The sequence below is a fragment of the Dipodomys spectabilis genome, unplaced genomic scaffold (genome assembly GCF_019054845.1).
Source record: "Dipodomys spectabilis isolate Male_0828 unplaced genomic scaffold, ASM1905484v1 ptg000373l, whole genome shotgun sequence".
In the NCBI taxonomy this organism is placed as follows: Eukaryota; Metazoa; Chordata; class Mammalia; order Rodentia; family Heteromyidae; genus Dipodomys; species Dipodomys spectabilis.
The window spans coordinates 1,373,447-1,396,579 of NW_024871050.1; the positions used below are offsets into that span (position 1 = coordinate 1,373,447).

The 23,133-nt window shown below is 40.9% G+C and overlaps 1 protein-coding gene across 4 annotated transcripts in view; it reads left to right on the top strand.

Moving 5' to 3' along the window:
- Positions 1-406: 406 nt before the first annotated feature.
- The window catches only part of Casp8 (caspase 8), a 30,522-nt gene continuing 7,795 nt past the window's right edge, over positions 407-23,133 (top strand). Inside the window, exons 1-7 of one of the 4 annotated variants that reach the window (XM_042667010.1) lie at positions 407-668; positions 7,765-8,102; positions 12,886-12,991; positions 13,921-14,068; positions 14,253-14,297; positions 15,660-15,721; positions 17,784-17,922. In XM_042667010.1, the coding sequence (XP_042522944.1) occupies positions 7,798-8,102; positions 12,886-12,991; positions 13,921-14,068; positions 14,253-14,297; positions 15,660-15,721; positions 17,784-17,922 (805 nt within the window). In that variant the 5' untranslated portion in view covers positions 407-668; positions 7,765-7,797. Of the gene's footprint in view, positions 669-1,130; positions 1,266-3,976; positions 4,078-7,764; positions 8,103-12,885; positions 12,992-13,920; positions 14,069-14,252; positions 14,298-15,659; positions 15,722-17,783; positions 17,923-23,133 lie in introns of those variants that run through there. The other 3 variants (XM_042667011.1, XM_042667008.1, XM_042667009.1) reach the window with 3 other exon arrangements.

Sequence of the window (23,133 nt, forward strand, 5' to 3'; positions counted from 1 at the left end):
TTCTGTAATGATCAGGTAATGCACAACGGTGGTGTAGCCTGTAGTTGTGCTGGTGTGGTGCTTTGTACAAGTCCCCACAGTTCAGCGGCAGGATAGCTTTGACTTAACAGGTACCTTGAAATACGATCTAGGGGAGGGGTTTCAGAGGGTCCAGTGACTTCGGGGCTGAGATTTGGATCAAAACTCAGAGGGAAATTCCTCTCCCAGATTCCCCAAGAGAACAACTGCATGCCGCCTGCCACAGACAGGGGTGTTTACATGAAATGAAATTAGTACAAATGCTTTCCTCATTGGTTGGTAGTAGTTTGCATCTGGACGAGTGATCTGTCCTGAGTGGTTGGAAATGGGGCATCGGTTCCTTTAACTCCTCGACATTATTTTGGGAGTGAGTCTTCCAGAATAAAGTGAAGTTGCGAGTTCATCTTTCACTGCCTTTCTGCGGCAGGGAAATGCTTCCACAACGTCTCCTTCTTTATTTCCAGTGATTAAAGTAAAAATCAGCTCACTTATGAACCCAGTAAACCAGACAGGGTCAGCAGGGAAACAGAAAGTAAACTGGCTGCTTCCGGCCCAGGAGCTGGGGGTCTGGACTACAGGAGGCGGCACAGACGCCCTGCCCCTCTGCGATTTTCTCCTCAGTGGTCACGCTGGAGGATTTGAGCTCAAAGGTATTGGTGACAAGTTTGATCTCAGGCCGGGGGGGGGGGGGGGGGGGAAGGGGGGAGGGTAAGGGGAGGGATGGGGAGGGGGGGAACGGAAGGGACTTTCCCCGAAACACAGTTGGCGCCTTGCTACTCTATTTTCAGAAGACCTTCCCCTCCCCCCAAGTTTCTCTGCTATGTTCTGTGCTCACCAGCGTCCTACCCCTTAGATACAACCTTTCAACGTGGTTGAAAACATATTTTTGTTTTCTTTTGCCTCTGGGGAAGAAGGTTGAGTTAATCTTTGGCATTATCAGGTCACTAAGTAGTTCCTGAGGCCCACAGCCCACTTCTCTCCAAAGTGCACACTCACACTGTGTGTGTGTGTGTGTGTGTGTGTGTGTGTGTGTGTGTGTGTGTGTGTGTGATGGTACTGGGCCTTGAATTGAAAGATTCTCATTCTCACTTGTCTTTTCCACTCAAGGCTGGTCCACTACCACTTGAACCACAGCTCCACTTCAGGCTTTTTGCTAGCTAATTGGAGATAAGACTCTCTCAGGTTAGTCTGTTGGGCTTTGAACATCGATCCTCAGATCTCAGCTTCCTCAGTAACTAGGATTACAGGTATGTGCTTGGGCTCTGCTTTTTAATGTGACCTTGAGCCAGTCCTCATCAGTAAGTAGAATTAATATTGAAGGGGATGCACTTAGGAGCCAGTTACATCAGTGGCCCATGTTATTGAATACTGCGGGTCAGCAAATATCACATAGTATTAGCATTTTTATTTTTCACGTTCTAGGTCTTTCTTTTGAAAAGTTATGTTTTGGTAGTGTTGGAGATTGATCTCAGGGCATCATGTTTGAGTGCTCTACCACTTCAGCCACATTCCCATTCCTTTTTTGTTGGAGCTTGTTAAGACCTAAAGGTTTTTTCCCAGGCTGGATTTGGATCCAGATACTCCTACTTCTGCCTCCTGAGTGGTTGAGATTGCAGGTGGGTGCCAGTATGTTTGGTCCTCTTAGGTTTGTTGTTGTTGTTGTTTTTAAAGTGAGGACTATCTTTTGTCTCCTTAGCCAGGTCCCAGTTTCTAATAGTACTTGTTGTTGCATGGTGTACAGTATCTTTTTATTATTTAAAATATTTTTTTACTTTTAAAATTAATTTTTCTTTCTTTTTTTGTATTTACTTTAAAATATTTAAATATTTATCTAAAATTTAAATACTTATATATTCATTAATTTTTTAAATTAATTATTTGTCTATATGTCTTTGTTTTGTTGTTGTTGGTCGTGGGGCCTGAACTCTGGACCTGGGCGCTATCCCTGAGCTCTTCAGCTGAAGGTTAGCGCTCTACTACTTGAGCCACAGCGCCACTTTTGGCTTTTTCTGCTTATGAGGTGCTGAGGAATCGAACCCAGGGCCTCATGCATACAAAGCAAGCACTCTACCACTGAGCCACCTTTCTAGCCCCTGTCTATATGTTTTTGAGAGTATAATAGGCACAGAAATGAAGGGACAAAGAGTGAACAAATGCAGCAATGGTACTCATTTAACACTATGTTGAAAATGAACTACACAATTTGTGGATGGGATAGGAGGGAAAAACTAAGAGAGGGCAAGGGAAGGGGTGACAGTATCGGAAGAAATGTACTCTTTGCCGGACATATGTAACTGTAACCCCTTTGTCTTTAGCATTTTCAAGTAAAAAAAATAAATATACATATATAAATATATAAAGCATGGTAAACTAAAATATTTTTATTTAAATTTATATTAAGAAATTATATTTACTTTTGTTATTATCAAGGCTTCAACTCAGGAGTTGTGCTCTACCACAAAAGTCATATGTCCACGGCCAGGCACTGGTGGTGCACGCCTGTAATCCTAGCTACTCAGGAGGCTGAGATTTGAGGATCACTGTTCAAAGCCATCCTGGACAGGAAAGTCTGTAAGACTCTTAGCTCCACTTAACCATCAGAAAACTGGAAGTGGCACTGTGGCTCAAGTGGTAGAGCGTTAGTTAGCCCTGAAGAGCTGAGGGACAATGTTCAATAGGCCCAGAGTTCAAGCCACACGACCGCTCCCCAAAAAAGAGTCTCATGTCCAGTACAGTTGTTTTGCCGATTAATCAGAGTCTGGAGGGGAACTGTTTTCCTGCCTGAGCTAGCTTTCAACTGGGGTCTTCAGCTCTCAGCCTCCAGAGTAGCTAGAATTACAGGCATGAGCCACCGGCGCCTGGCTTAAATTTATTTTAATTGATATATAGTAGTTGGACGTCTCTTTGCTGTGCTAACTTGATGGGTATATACAATATTTAATAATCAAAAGTGGTAATTAGCTTGCCATCTCTTGCAAATACTAGACAGTAGGTACTTGATACTCAATAATTGAATGGTATGTGGACCTAGGCTGTATGGACACCCTGGCTCTAGGGCCCTGCGGTGGACCTTGTTTGTGGGCAGGTGGATCTTTATGAGGATCTACAGGAGCCAAGACTCTGAGTGGTGGCCTGAACTGTGGAGACTGTCAAGACTCTGTTAGGATTTGGCTTTCAAAAATTGCCTGATACCTAGCTTTAGGATAATGATCTTGCTTTCATTTGATTCTGTGGTGGATTTTATTCTGTTAAAGTGTGTGTGTGTGTGTGTGTGTGTGTGTGATCTATGGATGCTAGATAAGCCCTGACCACTTGCTTTCACTGTGGTGGTGACTTGTATGGAAGCTTCCATTGTTTTCCTGTCTGGCGACATGAAACCATCCTACTTGAACATAATCACCAAACTAACAGGAAAAATGTTATCTGGTTGCTTTATTCCACATTTCCCACGTTCTGCATTTAGCTGTTCATACCCATTGCCCTTCTACCGGTTGGTTTTTCTTGTAGATTTGCAGGTGATCTTTGTAGAGTATAGATATTGCTGCCCCTGTACAGGCCCTGGCAAGCTCAGCGCTGGGATGGAGACTGAGCAGACTGCTGAGGATACTTTGTGGGGTTGGAGTTAGTCACAAACAGGCAAACCGTGTTGTTTCACTGCTAACCAGCTAGGGCCTGGCATTTGAAGACCCCAGGATCTGCCTCTTTGGTAAGATTGATGGAGGAAAGACTGACTTGAAAGATGTTTTTAGGCAGCTGAGGATGGGTCCTGAAGCCAAGGGGTCCAGGGTCCCATTACAGTGTTCTCCCTAGCCCTTAATTCTAGGCTTCTGTCTTCCATTTAGTAAATGAGACATATTTATATTAAAACGAAACGTCACAGGAGCTATGTGGAGGCTAGCCCCGCCTCTTCCCTCACTGGTGACTCAGAGTGGGAAGGAAGTATAAAAGTACCCTGACCGGCATTCTGTACCGAGCTTTGCCCTTCTCTTACCCATACACACCCAGAGAAGAGGCGCGGGAAGAAGGTGCTACCTTTGAGACGGATTTGCTTCTGGTAAGGTAGGCTGGGTTTTAAGAGGAAGAACTTCGAGTCTGAAGCTTTCTAGCCATGGAGGTGATCGCATATTTGAGTGTACATGTGGAAGGCCTGAGCATTCATTTGTAGCCTCCCGGGGCCTTGCAGAGGGTGTATGCACGGAGGGCGCCGTAAGATGTTCAGATCAGATGGATATATCCGGATGGACGTAGTATAGGGCATTTATGGAATGTTCAAAGTACAACTTTCTCTACAACCACCTCATCTTTATCCGATCAAACTCATCGAAGAATAGAAGCCAAAATTTGAATCTCAGCTGATTTGTCTCCTATGGTTTCCTCACACACTCACATACTCAGACATACAATATGCAGCCGACTAAAATTTGGTAATTCAGCCATTTACCTTAATTTTTCTTTTTGGCTAGGCTGGAAATAGAGCTAGGAAAGTCCTCTAGTATTGAACTATCGTTTATATTTTGTGGAAATTTAAAAGATACAGAATAGAATGGTATGACAAGAAGCACAGATAAAAAGATCAGAGACCTATACTTGTGAGGTTAAGTATTGTACAGATAATATTTTCTGTTTCATTTATTTGACAGTTATAGTGTCAAATATCTTGAACTTTGAACACCTTTTCCAGACTGTATGGACACCTTGGCTCCAGGGCCTTGCAGTGGGCCTTGTTTGTGGGCAGGTGGATCTTTATGAGGATTTAGATAGAGGAGCCAACACTCTGAGTGGTGGCCTGAACTGTAGAGAATGACAAAACTCTGTTAGGATTTGGCTTTCAAAAACTGCCTGCCACCTAGCTTTAGGATAAGGATCTTGCTTTCATTTGATTCTGTGGTGGATTTTATTCTGTTAGATTGTGTGTGTGTGTGTGTGTGTGTGTGTGTGTGTGTGTGTGTTATTGTAAAGATGATATACAGAGGGGTTAAAATTATGTAAGTCAGTTAATGGGTACATTTCTTTTTTGGACCTCAGAGGTTAAAAATGATTTAAAGTTTTCAAGATGGTTGGTCTAATTCTACTAAGTAGAGCTGGACCTCATCTAGATCTTTCTCAACCTGTAAATAAAAATGAGTCTTAAAACAGATTTTAACTTTAGCCTGTATACATTTAGTAGGCAATGCAGGAACATAGTAAAGACTGAAGACAGTGAAAATAGTACAAACTATGTAGAAGAATGTAAAAACAAGATTCAGTTTCACTTTTGCTCTGTCTCCCCACATTTATGGGTTGGCCTACAGTCCAATAGGCAACCTGCAAACAACTTCCTGCAAATGTGTTGAAGCTGTTCTGTAAATGCACAAATGAACAAATCTCTGTGAGCTCAGCCATTTATACCTTATGGAAATCACACATATTTCAGTACTAAGATCTTTCTGCCCTAATAGCTGAATAGAATGCCACTAAAAATGACTTACAGCTTACTTAACTCTTTTTGTACTAAAAACAGTCATTTCTACTCTTTGTTATTTCAAGCAACACTACCATGAAAATCCTTGTATATATTTTTGAGTACACTTATATTTAAGTAGGAAAAAGAGCCCTGGAAATGAAATTGTGGGGTCAAAGTACATTTATCTATCAGATATTGATAGAGATCGCAAGATTACTCACCTGTTTTTATTTCTATTTCACTACATGAGTCTATTTTTTCCTTTTCTGTGCCAATCGGGGCTTTAATTCAGGGGCTAGATGCTATCACTGAGCTTTTTTTTTTTTTTTTTTTGGGTCCTGTCGTGGGGCCTGAACTCTGGAGCCTGGGCACTGTCCCTCAGCTCTTCAGCTCAAGGCTAGCGCTCTACCACTTGAGCCACAGCGCCACTTCCTGCTTTTTTTCTTTTTGGCTTATGTGGTGCTGAGGAATCGAACCCAGGGCCTCAGGCCTGCAAGGCAAGCGCTCTACCACTGAGCCACCTTCCCAGCCCATCACTGAGCTTTTTAACCACTTGAGCCACTTGGCTTTTTGGTTGTTAATTAGAGATAAGAATCCCATGGACTTTCCTGCACAGGCTGGATTTGAACTGCGATCCTCAGATTTCAGTCCTCTAAGTAGCTAGGATTACAGTTGTGAGCTACTGGTACTTAGTGACTGTAAGTTTTATGCTTGACCAATTTGGGAAGTTAGAAAATTGTCTTTTGTTATAATTGCAGTTTACCCCTTCCCTATTATAAATGAAATTAAACACCTTTTCAAATGTTTAAAAGTTATTGGTCATGCACTAGAAAGTCACTGGCATTTTCTCTGAACTGCTTGCTTTTGCTATTTATATTTATGTGTTTCACTTATTTAGATCATATCTACATACATACATTCATCATATCTACCCATTAGAGAAAAAGAAAGTCAAATTATCTTTCTCATTGCTTCACCCTCAAGTCTTGGTCTTCTTCTCTAAGTCCTAGAGAGGACAACAGTATGACTTTGATGTGTTCGCTTGCAGAATCTTCTTTTGACTTTGTCATTTTATATATGTATATCTAGTGCCTGAAAAACTATTGTATTGTTTTGAATATTACTAAAAAGCTGGTGTGACTTTTATTGTTCCATTGTCACTTTTTTCCAGTACATCTTAGATATCTGGCCATGTTTAATTCAAAAGATGGAGTGCATTATTCTTAACTGTTGTATACTGTAGTATGTTCATACCTTGATTTGTCTAGCAACTCCTTTATTGAAGGACATTTGGGTTGTTTCTAGTTGTTTAGGGTCATACAGTGGTTTCTTGCATGTACTTAAGGAATGATTACTAGTCTGATATGTTGTGTGTTGAGCAGTTTTGTTTGTTGTAGTTTGAACATGTACTGGTAGGTATTGACCATATATCTGAAGTGACTTTTTGAAATAAAAGATTTTTTTGAGGAAAGAGAGGAATAGGAATGTAGTAGTATGAGTGAATTTATTCAACCTGTAACCATATTATGATTTATTGTATTTTCAATTTTCACACATATAAATATATGCTACTATAACCAAGGAGGGGAAAACACATTTTTTAAAAAGGAAAACTGGCAGTAGAACTTAATCTAATGGGCAAATCAATAATATTTTTTAGGGCTGGGAAAGTGGCTTGGTAGAGTGCTTTCCTAGCATGCATGAAGCCCTGGGTTCGATTCCTCAGTACCACATAAACAGAAAAAGCCAGAAGTGGAGCTGTGGCTCAAGCAGTAGCCTTAAGCAAAAGCAGTGCAGGGACAATTTTTTATTTCACCATGTGATGTAGAAAGTACGTGGATTGTAGTTCGTTTGACCATTGACTTTTTGTATATCTACCTTTCTAAATAGAACTACTTGTGAGTAGGAACTTACTATGCTTGCTCTGTCATTCTTCTTGTCATCATCATCATTGTCTTCCTCCTCCTCCTCCTCCTCTTCTTCCTTCTCCTCCTCCTCTTCTTCCTCCTCCTCCTCCTCCTCTTCCTCCTCCCTTTTCTTTTCCCCTCCTCTTCCCTTCTTCCTTCTCCTCCTCCTCTTCTTCCTCCTCCTCCTCCTCCTCTTCCTCCTCCCTTTTCTTTTCCCCTCCTCTTCCCTTCTTCCTTCTCCTCCTTTTCTCCCTTTCTTCCTTTATCTTATTCCCTGTATCTATGGTAAAACATCTGGTATATATTATATGTAATAGCATTTAATGATGGAACAAACTAAACCAGTAGATGGTGTCTTTCATCCTTATCTGAGTATAGCATTATATTTTGACCTAGGTTGCATCTCCGCTTTCCTAATTCCTGCCACAAATGGATTTCAGTGGATATCTTTACAAAATCGGGGAACAACTGGACAGTGATGAGTTGGCCTCCCTCAAATTCCTGAGCCTGGACTACATCCCACAAAAGAAGCAGGAGCCCATCAAGGATGCCTTGACATTATTTGAGATATTACAGGAGAAGGGAATGTTGGAGGATGACAATCTGTTCTTCCTGAAGGAGCTGCTTTTCCGAATTAGTAGACTAGATCTCCTGCAAAATTTTCTGAGCACAAGTAAGGAAAACATGGAAAAGGAGCTTCAGACTCTAGGCAGGGCTCAGATTTCTGCCTACAGGTAGGTAGAAACTCCACAGTGTGGGGACTGTGAGGTGTGGTTGGACACATCTCTGGGCACACTGTGGATAAGGGTTGCATTTCTGGTGTAACTTGGGAGATGCTGGGAAGATGTCCCATCAGAGCCAGGTTAAAAAAATTGGGGGCATCTAGGTACTGGTGGCTCATGCCTGTAATCCTAGCTACTCAAGAGACTGAGATAAGAGGATCATGGTTTGAAGCCAGGAAAATCTGTGAGACTCTTATCTCCAATAAGCTACCAAAGAAGCCAGAAGTAGAGCTGTGGTTCAAGTGGTAGAGCACTAGCCTTGAGCAAAAAAGCTCAGGGACAGCACTCAGGCCCTGAGTTCAAACTCAAGGCCTGGAAAAAAAAATTAGGGGCTTTATATGTAATTCAGAGGAGAAAAACTTATTCTTCAATGTGAAACATTAACTACAGCTATGTGGAACTTAAAATAGAGTTTTATAAATGTTTCCCTCTCTGTAGTCTTGGTACTTCTACACTTTGAACCTACATCACGTGCTTACTTTGCCTTTCCATGGGTAAGGTATCATGGCTTCCTTTGCCGTAAGCCCCTCCCACCTGCTTATGGATATAAAGTGAATTTTTCATGGATTTATACTCAAACACTGAAATTATATGGTTCTCTAATATATATGTTGCCAGGCCTGGCCCCACACAGACCACTTAGTTCCTACGGGCACATCTGTATTTGTACCCTAATGTAGAACCTTAGCAAAGCATTAGGTGCAGAAATGGGGCTGGGTGGGAGGTGGGGGGGGGTGGTGCGGGAAGGGTGGTGCTCAGGCAATTCTGTCCATCCTATGAGACTCAGCTTTTCCCCATCCTGGGGAGAATGGGAAACATGAGCTGTGGTAACCAGCCATGTACAGTTACAATTTCATGGATTTGTGCCAAGACTTAAAAGAATGGAAACACCTTCTCTCTTTCAACATGATCTTGTTTCAGTTACTTTCATTGAAACTAATTTTTAGTTCTCTTTGAACATTTCTACATAAACCTTAGCTCTGGCCCATTTCATCATCCTCTCATTTGTCAGCGTCAGAACTGCCACCCACTATCCACTGATAGCCCTGCCTGTCAATGTCCTGGTCCCTGAGGTTCTGGAATGTTCCTCATTATGTATTCTTATTTGAGGCTATTTTCAAAATATTCCAGGTGTATTGCTTTCTTAGGGCTGCTCCAATCAAGTACCACAAATTGGGTGCCTTAAAACACTAGAGGAAATTTATTCTCTAGTAGTCCTAGAACCTCAAATTCAGAAATCAAAGGGCCAGCAGGACTGGTTTTGTTTTGGAGATGGGATGTGAGGGAGAATCTGCTCCATGCATCAATCCTACCTTCTTAATGGTCCTTTCCTAGAGGTATTCCTTTAGCCTCTGCCTCTGTTTTCTTCAGTGTTTCATTTGTCTGAATTTCCCTTTTATAAGAATACCAGCCATTGGATTAGGGCCTATCTTGATCCAGAATTTTGTCTGCAAAGACTACATTCTCACTGTCCATAACTGTTTGCGGGAAGAAGGGAGGAGATGAGTCAACCAAGTACCCTTGGAGTGTGTAAAGACTTTACAAGGATCTTTTTTTTGGGTCCGGTCGTGGGGCCTGAACTCTGGGCCTGAGCGCTGTCCCTCAGCTCTTCAGATCAAGGCTAGCGCTCTACCACTTGAGCCACAGCGCCACTTCCGGCTTTTTTTTTTGCTTATGTGGTGCTGAAGAATGGAACCCAGGGCTTCATGCATGCAAGGCAAGCGCTCTACCACTGAGCCACCTTCCCAGCCCCACAAGGATCTTATTCATAAAGCCCCAAATTCATCCTAAGAAACTATAATCCCAGAGCTAGCAAGGCTGAAGGGTAAGAAAGCCTCACTCTGTGCCGCCATCTTGGACTTCTGAAGGCTCCCCTTCTTTGCCATGTTGAGGCAAGCAGCTGATGACTTTTACCATCTGGTGGAGAGCTTGGAGTCTCCTGACCAGAACAGGATCTGTGTGCTACATCTTGATATGGAAACAAAAGAGTCTACACAATCACCATTAACTACTTTATCATCATTATTAACCAGGAGATGAAAACAGATTGGTGTGGCCACTTAACATTGTAAGGAAACACTAGGTATTCCAGTTTCAAACTACAACTTCTTTTTTTGTCAGTCATGGGGCTTGAATGCAAGGCCTGGGTGTTGTCTCTGAGCTCTTTTGCTTAAGGCTAGTGCTCTACCACTTAAACTACACACCACTTCTGGTTTTCTGATGGTTCATTGGAGATATGTCTCACGGATTTTCCTGCCTGGGCTGGCTTTGAAACATGATCCTCAGATCTCAGCCTCCTGAATAGCTAGGATTATAGGCATGAACCACCAGTGCCCAGCTCAAACTACAATGTCTACATATAAATAAGTACCTTATAAACACTAGAAATGTTAGATATTATACTTATAACAAGGAAATATTAGATATAGTAGATTCAAACTACAACTTCTACCAATAAATATAAACACTAGAGTAATTAGATATTGTCGTCATAATAAGTAAATACTGGATATTGTAGTTTAAACTGCAACTTCTACTATAAATAAATATCTTATAAGCGATAACATATCTTATAAACTAAGCATACCACACAATGAGGATACAGGAAACCCTGTAAATTTCAAAGATGAGGAAAGTAAAGGAATGAAATACCTTATAATAAAGTTAAAAGATGTATCCAACCCAAACTAAGAAACTTTAGAAAAGTATTTCTGAGAAACTTATGTTTCTACACTTAAAAAAGTTTAATTTTCTAATTTAATGTTGAAAGCAACATGTTTTTGTGTTAAAGTTCTTTTCCTTTGCTTCAGAGTAGTGGGGGAAAAAAGTTTTGTACACTGAAAAAGCATTTCCTCTGTCTATTGTTTGTGAAACACATTCCAAGAGCATAAGCAAGCTACAAGTTGATTAGGAAATAATGCCCACTAGGGTGTGTGTGTGTGTGGGGGGGTGGTGGTAGGGAAATGCAATATTCAATGCATATCCTACGAAAATAAAAAAAAATGAAGGGGTGGATTGGGAAGGATGGGTGAGAATGTTGAAATGGGCGACACTGAGTAAGACATATTGTATTTATAAACTGTGTTGTTGAATGGCAACTCCTTTGTACAACTACTTGAGATAATAAAAAGAAAATATTAATCACTTTCTGAACACTTAGTGTAATGCCAAAGATTGGTTTAAGTTCAGCCACATTCTGTATAATACTTTCCTCAACTATACATGACATATATATGTCAGTGGTCCCTTAGGATTATATTGTCTAGAAAAGTCATAGAAGCCTTAGTTAAAAAAAAAACAACAAAACACTGTACAGGGGCTGGGAAGGTGGCTCAGTGGTAGAGCACTTGCCTTGCATGCCTGAGGCCCTGGATTCGATTCCTCAGCACCACATAAGCTGAAAAACCTGGACGTGGCTCTGTGGCTCAAGTGGTAGAGCACTAGCCTTGAGCTGAAAAGCTGAGGGACAGCTCCCAGGTCCAAAGTTTGGGCTCCGCAACTGACTCAAAACAAAAAACAAAAAATACTCTGTACAGAAATTCTAGCCAGGGGCTGGGTAGGTATCTCAGTGGTAGAGTGCTTGCCTTGCATGCATGAGGCCCTGGGTTTGATTCCTCAGCACCACATAAGCAAAAAGAAAAAAGCCAGAAGTGGTGCTGTGGCTCAAGTGGTAGAGCGCTAACCTTGAGCTGAAGAGCTGAGGGACAGTGCCCAGGCCCAGAGTTCAGGCCCGACGACTAGACCCCCCCCCCCAAAAAAAAAAAAAGAAAAAGAAAAGAAATTCTAGGCAAATGAAGAATTTGCCCAATGCTCAAAATGTATACCATTGTTAAGTGATACAGGACTGTACTTCATATAAACCTATCTGAATGTTCATTTATACTCGACTATAACATGTATAGGTATTTCCAGTGTAAGGTGAGCAAAAAAGTCCAACATGCCTAAAATCACACAGTTGAAAGATGGTGGGACCAACGTTCTAATGAGTCCCCTACACTCTATTCACAACTCTCAGGGGTTATGGAAGTGAAAGGCCATCTGTCAGCAAACAGGGGACTTGGACTGCTGGTGGAATGACCATTATGTGAATTGCCCTTCCCAAGGGATACTGTAAAGGCACAGCAAAGGAAAACAGCCCTGAGGACACTTGGCAATGCAGAGTGGGCGCTGCGGGTGGAAGTGGAGTGGGGTAGGTGCATCTGGGAGAGGAAGGGGGAAGTGAAAAGATGGGGCTGTTGGCTGTACTTGGTGTTGGTGGGGTCTGTGAGAAGGCTGTAGTATAGTCTTTGTGTTCTAGAACCAAATGTTTGTCTTTCTTCCTGAAATAAGACTGAGAGAGCACTGATCATATAGTCAGAGATGTGATGATTGGGCTTGCCTTTTGGGATGTATAGGCCTTTTTTTTTCTATTGCAACAAACTCTTGATTTTATAGTGAAAAAAAAAAAAAACAGAGGAAAAGCAAGCTTCAGTTAACTGAAATTACCTAAGATACATTTGATGTAGTTTTACATTGTTCATGGTGGAAAAATAGAGACACGAGTCTGAGACTTCTGCCACACCCTGCCAGCCCCTGCGCTTATAACTCAGCTCACAAGTCGTATCGATAATTGGTTCAGTTTTGAAGGGAGGCCCTTGGAATCTGGACCGCTGTGACTTCGTATACAACAAATAGAAATTATCTAGGAAAGCCTTTTTTTTTCTTTATTTCTAAATATCTCCATTTCCCACCACAGGGTCATGCTTTTTCAGATTTCAGAAGATGTAAGCAAACTGGAATTGAAGTCTTTTAAGTTTTTGTTAAGCAAGGAACTACCCAGGTGTAAGCTGGATGATGACATGGTAAGACCTGATACCTCCCTTTAAGACTAAAAAGAGGGGCTGTAGGTGTGACTCCATTGATAGAGTGCTAGCCAATGAGCAAAGCAGCAGGGACTGAGTTCGAGTCCTGGTCTTAGACCTAAAAATATAAAGACTACAAAGAAGGGCTCTTTTGGGCAAAGCAGCCTAGATTCTCTCTCACTTCTTAATCAATAGAGGAAATTGGCCAACCAGGAGCAATGTAGACTAGATGCCTCTGTATTGTGGAGTACTACTCAGATTCGTTATTGGTAGCAAGGCAAAGGCAAGAGGAAACTCCGCAGCCTAGCCCAGTATGGGACCCAGCAGAGCCAGGAAGTGGTGCCGAGTCCTGTCCCCCACTTCTGAAACCCTTGAGATAACTCTGTGTGTTTTTCCATGTGTATTCTATGCCTCTATGTGTTTTATGACTGTGTGTGCAACTGTCTGCTTGTTTTGTATCTCGTGTACATGTGTGGTATATGTGTGTGTATATATTTCTGTTACTGTGGTGTGTGTGTGTGTGTATTTCAGTTTGGAAGAGGATTGGGAATTGAGTGCTAGAGACAACGTTAGGATGTAAGGCTATACCATGTCACTGGTTAACAGCCTGCCGTGTCTCAGCCACAGAGTTCAGGCTGATTTATTACTCAAAGACTCAACACTCAGTTTAAGCACAGGGCCTGGAGCCTGAATGATAACTGCTAAGAGTTCTTCTTCCACTCACTTCTGTCCTTCCAGGCCAGAAGACACAGAATTGTCTCCCCAGTAGTCTGTCAAGCGCAGGGGTCCAGTGTAATGTGCTCTCAGGGGGAGAGGGTCTTCTTGAGAAGTGAGTGTGGTACCTTGGTTTGAAGAAAGCAGAAGTGAAATCAAAGTTTAAAAACCTGCATGCTTCAATCACGTCTCCCCACTTTATTTCTCTTCCCTAGAGTTTGCTTGATATTTTTATGGAGATGGAGAAAAGGGTCCTTCTAGGGGACAGAAACTTAGACGTCCTGAAGAAAATCTGTGAGCAAATCAACAAGAGCCTACTGATCAAGATAAATGATTACGAATCAAATAGAAATGACAGGACAGGTAAGAATCAGTCAACTATATTCCCTTCCTCCTTCCCTCCCCTCTTTCTCCTTCCATTTTTGACCCTACTTCATACTTGCCAGGCAAACACACTACTGCTTGAGCCCAGCAAAATATATTCTTAAATTGACAAATCCTTCAGTAGCACAACTGCGTCTAATCACTTACATATTTTTTTATTCAGAGAGAAGCATGAGCCTTGAAAGAAGTCCAGATTCATTTTTGGATGGTAATGCTTGGAGATACATTTTCAAGATCTACTGAGTCAATTTCCTCGCTCACATCCTCCTCCCTCCTTCCCACCACCTTCTACCACATGCTACAATGGTGACTTGTAATCACCTTCTCTCTACACTGAAAGATGTAAAGACTTTTCCAAAGCGTACTCTACAGCCCCCAGGCTGGCATGTTTGAAATTAGTGCACTTAGTCACCAATAAGGTCTTCACTTTTTTCTGTTTTCTTTTATCTGCTTTTGTCTTACTGTGTGTCGACTGGGTCACTAGATTCAAATTATTTTCCAGAACTTTCTTGATTAAGGCTCTTCTTCTTTCAACAAGAACAAGTTTACTCTTCTCTCAAGGCCAGAGGCTTCTTGAGCAAATGTGAGTTATTCCCTCTACCCCTTCCAAGTCTATGCCCTACTTGAACTCCCCATTGCCTGCCTGCCTCCCCATTGTTATCCTAGAGAGAAGTCCTGTCTGATGTGCTGTCCCTTTTCCCACTTGGGGAAGCTAGGCTGAAGAAGCAAAAGGAACTCTCAGGGATTCTGTTCAATGTTATCATCCCATAAATATCAATATGGTGATTGTTCTGTTGTATTTTTACCCAAGCTCTATGTGTATGTGTGCTCTCATGCACGCATACATTCGTGTATGTATGTGTGTTTGTGTGTGTGTAGATAGTTTTCTTTAAAAAATAGTTATTAAGGGTTTCAACTAAACATGTCAATTTATGAATACCATGCATCTCAATCAATGTCACCCAGAAACCTACTCTGTGTGTGTGTGTGTGTGTGTGTGTGTGTGTGCTGGGGCTTGAACTTGAGGCCTGGGTGCTATTCCTGAGCTTTTTCACTCAAAGCTGGCACTCTACTCCTTGAACTACAGCTTTTTAGTGGTTAATTTGAGATCAGCGTTTCATAGACTTTCCTGCCTAGGTTGGTTTTGAACCGAAACCTCAGATCTCAGTCTCCTCAGTAGTTACAATTACAGGTGTACGCTACCAGCACCCAGCAATCCTTGGTTTTGAACCCACACCTTTCTAGGCGATCTACTGCTGACCCATATCTCCAGCCATAGGTAGGACTTTTGAATCAATGATATCTCCCATGAGTAGTTTTATTAATGCTTTACAGATGTCATGACACTCAGCCTGCCAATATGGAGGAAATTATGACACCTTTTGCTATGATTTTCCCTTGAGTAATAAGGCTGTTTCCAGAAGCACATTAATAGATCTGCTTACAGGGTCTCTGACCTGAAAGGAAATTCTGTCCCAGGCAGTTCCAATTTTTATCTTCAAAAGGGTCTTATGCTGCTACACATTTACTGCTGTGTCTTATTCTTTATGTGTTTCTTCATCGCTTGTAGGGAATATGCCCACTAACTTGCCGGCAACACCAGGCTTTCCAGGAGAAGACAACGAATCAGAGGTATAGAGATGTGTTCAGATCACCTTTCCCTTTGCATCACAGATTCTAGTTCTCATATTTGTTAGCTCCTTTTTGTTGTTGCTATTTGGTTTGTTTTTGGTAGGGGTTCAAACTGGGGCTTGAACTCAGGGCCTTCAGTTTGCTCAGGAAAAATGTAGATTCTGTAGTTTCTTGTGTGTTAAAACTTGAAAGACAAAAGTACGATACTGGTTGGAGGGTAGAGACAGTGAGTGGGTGTGCCAGCCTGAAGAGGGAAGGCTTTGGCGAATAGTCTAGCAGACTTGGTACACGTAAAGCCTTTTATTCCAGCTTGGTATTTTAAAAATACTTCTCCTTCGTGATTAGCCACAAGGCAACAAATATGATGTAGTCATCTCTTTGTTCTTATATCAGGGAGCCAGAGAAAAAGAAAATCTACTTTCTAGACAGTACTTCTGTGTATGTAACTTTTCATTAATTCACCAAGTACATGTTGACTCATTAGCTCATTCATTGCTTTTTAAAATAATCTTCTTGAGATTAAGTGATTACATAAATTTCACAAATTTCACAGTACTTAAAGTCAAACACATTTTAACCTACACAAGGTAAATTGTCATTATCATTGTCTATAATGTTTGTGAATTCTAAGAGCTTTGACAATACAATTATTTTCTTTCCTTTTGCTTAGTGTCAGCTGTTCCCTCTTTCCTCTTCATTCCTTCCCTCCCTCGATGCTCTTGAGTTGCTTAGTTCATTTTCATCAATGTCCAGGGCAGCTGATACAGCCCATCCATTTCTTCCTGTGACAGGAAGCAGGAAGCACAGGAGACCCTGGGGACCTGAATTAGGCTTGAGATTGTGTGCTAGTGTGGGCTCCTGAGAAAATTCACAGACCCCTCTCCATCTGAAAATCAAGGCAATGTGGCACTTTAAGAGAGGATTGCCCTTGATAGACATTGTCCATACCAGACAGCTAAATATGCAACCTTAATACTTAGGAAATCTCATTAAAGTGTCTTAATAAATGTACTCTGTATACTTATTAAATACTTAGCATACTTAAAAGAAAACAATAGGAAGTATATGTCACTAAGTACTTAATAAAAACATTGTATATTATAGTCAACATACAAAGATCCTAAGAGATTAGGTAACTTGCCCAAAGTCTTAAGATAATGACATAAAGTAGAGATTTGACTTCTTAACCCAGAGTCCTTTTCTGTAGCACAGGGACTGCACAGTCTTCCAAGTAAATTCTGAGGACACCTCTGCGAGGTCTGGACTCTGTAAATTACATTATCAACAGCCCATCTCTTTCTACCAACCATGGGGCTCTGAGCTCTGAATTAAAACATTACCTTTCACTATCCTGGGACCATAGTACATCATTACTGAAGGGTAGATTCTCAACCGTTAGCCAAGAAGCAAGAATCACTTGGTAATCAAGAGATTCACAGGGTCATTGGGCAGCTCAAAGACATTCAGCCATTGCTCTGGTTTGTTAATTTTTTGTATTGGATTATGATGTTTAGATGGGAGGGATTTCATTGTTACATTTCTATACACATTAAACTTGTATTCCAGTCAATCACCCCTTCCTTCACACTCCCTGAACTTTCCCCTGTGTTCCCAACAGGCTTCCTTGTTCTGCTTTCATAGTTGCAAATAGTCTATTCTTTTTTATTCTTCTTTAAGCTCCTTCCACCACTAGCTACTCTTGATTGTGCTCTCACAAATTAATTAAATTCCAGCCCTGGCATAGCTGTAACCTCATTGATTATGCTTCTATATAGCAAAGGAAGCAGAAATGAAAACAAATAGTGATGATGAAATACTATTGCCATATGACATAGATGCAGTGTGCTCAGAAGACCCAGGGACACTGACTACACAGCTGACTCTGGAGCAGGCATCTGGGGGGAGGGACTGTGTGAGGGTAGGTGTGGAAACTAGTTCTTCAAGGAAATGGGCCCTGGAAGAGCATCAGAAAGCACACCTGTTTCCCACTTGGGCTAGCTTAACCTATTCTCTAGTGTTTGATCCCCAGGGTAAGCCCTTGGGCTGGGTGTTTGTTTTCCAGACATTGGACAAGGTTTACCAAATGAAGAACAAACCTCGAGGATATTGTTTGATCTTCAACAATTACGATTTTAGCGAGGCACGGAAGTTACCTTCACTTCAGAAAATGAAGGATAGGAATGGAACAAAATTGGATGAAGGTACAGTAGAACACAAAAGAAAGACATGAAATATTTCTTACACCTGTGTTTTTAAGTAAAAAATGGATAGCAAAAGCTATACTAAGAAAACAGATTTAAACAAATTTCCTTGTAGAGGTGGTGAACATTCCTTATATATTCTTTTTACATGAATGCTCTTATTTCGAATTGATATTAAAATCAAAGTAATATATGCATAATGATAAATATTGACTTTTACTAAAAGACATATGAGAAGAAGCAATGAACTCTATTATTATTATTATTATTTTTGGTCCAGTCATGGGGCCTGAACTCTGGGCCTGGGTGCCGTCCCTCAGCTCTTCAGCTCAAGGCTAGCGCTCTACCACTTGAGCAACAGCGCTACTTCCAGCTTTTTTCTTTTTGCTTATGTGGTGCTGATGAATTGAACCCAGGGCCTCATGCATGCAAGGCAAGCGCTGTACCACTGAGTCACCCTCCCAGCCCCTGAACTCTAATGAATAGTGTTTCAGTAAAAAAAAACTAGGTGAAAAAAATGCCATGGTTATAAGATTTGCATACAGATTGTGTTTATAAAAGTTGTGTTAGTCTGGGAATGTGGCCTATTTGTAGAATGCTTGCCTAGCATGCATGAAGACCTGGGTGACATTCCTCTGTATCACATAAACAGAAAAAGCTGGAAGTGGCACTGTGGCTGTCTGGTAGAGTGCTAACCTTGAACAAAAGAAGCTCGGGGATGGTGCCAGGCCCTCAGTTCAAGCTCTAGGACTAGCAAAAAAAAAGTTGTGTTATCGGAGCCGGGCGCCAGTGGCTCACGCCTGTAATCCTAGCTACTCAGGAGGCTGAGATCTATCTGAGGATCGTGGTTCAAAGCCAGCCCGGGCAGGAAAGTCCGTGAGACTCTTATCTCCAATAAACCACTAGAAAACCGGAAGTAGTGCTGTGGCTCAAGCGGTAGAGCGCTCACCTTGAGCTGAAGAGTTCAGGGACAGCGCCCAAGCCCAGAGTTCAAGCCCCACGACCGACCAAAAAAAAAAAAGTTGTGTTATTGGTACAGCTAACTTTGTGAATTTTTAACCGATATGGCATTTGCAACTAATTAGAAGTTCCTCTGTTCAGGTTAACATTGAGAACTCACAAGTAAAACGATATAATCACTTATGGTATAGGAATATAAAAATCACCCAACTCAGCCATTGAGATGTTAACAGCTTTTATATCACCAAAGAATTTTCTTTTTAAAAAATATGATTTGTTTATTAAGGTGTTGTACAGAGGGATACCATTTCATAAGTCAGGTAAAAAGTACATTTCTTTCTTTGTTTCTTTTTTGTCAGTCATGGGGCTTGAACTCTGGGCCTGGGTGTTATCCCTCAGCTCTTCAGCTCAAGGCTAGCACTCTACCCCTTGAGCCACAGCACCACTTCTGGTTTTCTGGTGGTTTATTCGATATAAGAGTCTTATAGACTTTCTTGCCCAGGCTGGCTTGGAACTGAAATCCTCAGATCTCAACCTTCTGAGTAGCTAGGACTACAGGCGTGAGCTACTGGCATCTGGCTAAGAGTATATTTCTGCGTGAGCTACTGGCATCTGGCTAAGAGTACATTTCTTTTTAAACAGTGTCACCCCTTCCCTAGCTTTCTCCCAGATTTTCCCTTCCCACCCTCTCCCCACATAAGTTGACTAGTTCATTTTTAACATAGTATCTATCTAGTAAGTATAACTGCTGCACTTGTTCACCCCATGTCCTACCCTTTCAAAGGGTCTTACCCTCTCAAAGACAGATAAACAAGACAAAAGGTAAATAAAACAGAAACAGCAACAAAGAAAAGAAAGTCATGTTTCTATTTCCTGGAGGTTTTTTTTTTTTTGTCAATCCTAGGGCTTGAACTCAGGGCCTGGACACTATCCCTGAGCTTCTTTTGCTCAAGGCTAGCACTCTACCACTTGAGCCACAGCACCACTTCTGGCCTTTTCTGTTTATGTAGTACTGAGGAATGTCACCTGGGGCTTTCATGCATGATAGACAAGCACTTTACCACTAATTACTTCCCAGCCCTTAGAGTTCATTTTGATAAATGTTTTATGTGATCATATGCATATTGAGCCTTGTGAGTCTCTCCTAAGAATAATGTCCTTTTCTTAGTGTGTGAATGTTGAGACCTGTGTAATTTATGTCCAAGTGTATTTTTTTTTTTTACCATCCAGTGTGTTTACTTGATTAATAGGTACATTCTAGTTACCACAAATGAGGGACACTATGCAACCTATGTTTCTTTGGTTCTGGCTTACTTATAAATTTTTCCAAGTCTTTCCATTTTCTTATATCATTCTTTCTGATGGAAGAGTAGAATTCCATTGTGCATACATACCAAATTTTCTTGATCCATTCATCCACTGACGAGCATTTGGGTTGATTCTATATCTTGGCTGTGGTAAACAATGCTGCAGTGAACATGGTTATGCTGGTAGCTTTAGTGTGGCCTGGTTTATGGTCTTTTGGATAAATGCCTAAAAGTAGAATTTCTGGGTCATAGGGGAGCTCTATTGGAGTCTTTTGGAGAACCTCCACACTGCTTTCCAGAGTGGTTGAACAACTTTACATTCCCACAGTGTAGTAGTATTCCTTTTTGGCCACATTCCTGCCAGCATCTGTTACTGTTAGTTTTCTAGATAATGGCCATTCTAACTTGAGTGAGGTGGAATCTCAATATTGTTTTGATTTTTGTTTTTTTTATGGCCAGAGATGTTTGAACATTTATTTTTATATATTTTTATTGTAAAAATACTTTACAGAGGGGTTACAGTTACATGAGTAAAGTAATGAGTACATTTCCTATCAAGCATTGTTACCTCCTCCTTTGTTTTCCCCCTACCATCCCTTCCCTCCCCAGCTCCGCAACTCCTCCCCTCCCTAAGTTGTAGAGTTTGTTTTCAACATAGTGTCTTGTACATCTCATTATTACAATGGGTCAACCTGTATTTTATTTTTTGGGTCCAGTCGTGGGGCCTGAACTCTGGGCCTGAGCACTGTCCCTCAGCTCTTCAGCTCAAGGCTAGCACTCTACCACTTGATCACAGCGCCACTTCCGGCTTTTTTCTTTTTGCTTATGTGGTGCTAGGAATCGAACCCAGGGCCTCATGCATGCAAGGCAAGCGCTCTGCTACTGAGCCACCTTCCCAGCCCTCAACCTGTATTCTTATTTCAGCATTTTGTTATTTCCTTTCCCCTCCTCAAATTAGAAAAGTAGATGAATAGATCAAGAAAATGTGGTATGTATGTACAATGGAATTCTATGCCTCCATCAGAGAGAATGACACCATCCCATTTGTTAGAAAATGGAAAGACTTGGAAAAAATTATATTAATTAAAGTAAGCCAGGCCCAAAGAAATGTAGGCCCCATGGTTTCCCTTATTTGCAATAACTAGTATACGTCTAGGATAATCTTACCAGACAACCAGAAAAGGTCAAAAGCTATATACATATGACCATGTAAGATGATGCTAAGCGAAATGAACCCAAAGTTAGGGACACAAGTGGTTTTACCTTTCTTGCTGTTATTTTTAATATATTTATAATGTATTGTGATTTTTTGTTTCTTTTGTATGTTCTTCCTCCATGGTATAACCCCTGTTTTGACTGTATTTGGTTCCAGTGCCCTGCATCTTGTATATATACACATTTTGAACATGTCTTTATGTGTACATTGGCCATTTTTTTCTTCTGAGAAGTCTTTAAGTCTTTAGTCTACTTATCAGTGAGGCGGTTGTTTCTTTGAGGGTTTTTTTTTTTGGGGGGGGGTTAATTTTTTGAGCTCTAAAATACAAGGTCCTTGTCTGACACATAGCTAGTAAAAAAATCTTATCCCATTCTGTAGGGTTTCTATTTATCTTGTTAGTTATGTACTCTGCCATACAGAAACTGTTCAGTTTAATGCAATCTCATTTATCCAGTCTTTCTTTGATTTGTTGTGATTCTGCATCTTTACTTAGGAAGTTTCAACCTGTGCCTAGGAGCCCTAGTGTTTCCTCTATCCCTCCTGTAATATTTTTATGGTATCTGGCCTCATATTGAGGTTTCTGATCCATTTAGAATTGATTATGGTGCAGGGTGATAAGCTCTAGCTTCAGTTTTCTGCATGTGTATAGTCAATTTTGCCAGCACTATTTCTTGAAGATGCTGTCTTCCAACCTGTGGTTTTTGCTCCCTTTTCAAATATTAGGTGACTATAGGTCAGTGGGTTCATTCTGGGTCTTCTATTCTGTTCTATTGGTTGTCAGGACTATTCTTGTGCTAGTATCAAGCCTTTTTTTTTTATTACTATGGCTTTGTAATAGAGTTTGAATTTTGCTATTGATATTCCTCCAATACTGTTCTTTCTGCTACGGATTGTTTTTGCTATTCAGGGTCTTTTATTATTCCATATGAATTTTTGGCTTTCTTTATATCAGTAAAGAATGTTGTTGGGATTTTGGTAGGTATTGCATTGAATTTATAAACAGTTTTGGGCAATATTGCCATTTTCACAATGAATCCTTCCAATACAGGAGTATGGAATGTTTTCCACTTCCTTCTATCTTTCTTTTTTCAGATTTTTTAAAGTTTTCATAAAGGAGGTCCTTCACATCTTTAATTCCTAGGTATTTTATTATTTTTTGAGGCTATTACAAATGGAGTTGCTTGTATGATTCCAGTCTAATTTTCTCATTGTTGGCACGCAAAAAAGCTATTGATTTTTGTGGGTTGATTTGATTTTATACCCTGCTACCTTGCCAAAGTTTAGGATCAGTAATTTGAGGGAAGAATATAAAGGGTTCTTTAAATACAGGATCATGTCATCTGCAAAGAGGGAGAGTTTTACTTCTTTCCCTATTTGGATCCCCTTTATGATTTTCTCTTGCCTTATTGTTCTTGCTAGGAATTCCAGTACTATATTGAAGAGAAGCGGAGAGAGTAGACATCCTTGTCTCATTTCTGATTTTAGAAGAAATAGTTTTAGATTAATTATAAGACTAGCTGTAGGTTTGCCATATACAGCCTTTATTATATTGAGGAATGTTCCATGGATTCCTAGCTTCTCCAGAGCTTTTATCATAAAGGGGTGTTGAATCTTGTCAAATGCTCTTTCTGCATCTATTGAGATGATTATGTGATTCTTGTTCTTGCTTCAGTTGGTACGTTGATGTGTGTGTGTGTGTGTGTGTGTGTGTGTGTGTGTGTGTGTGTG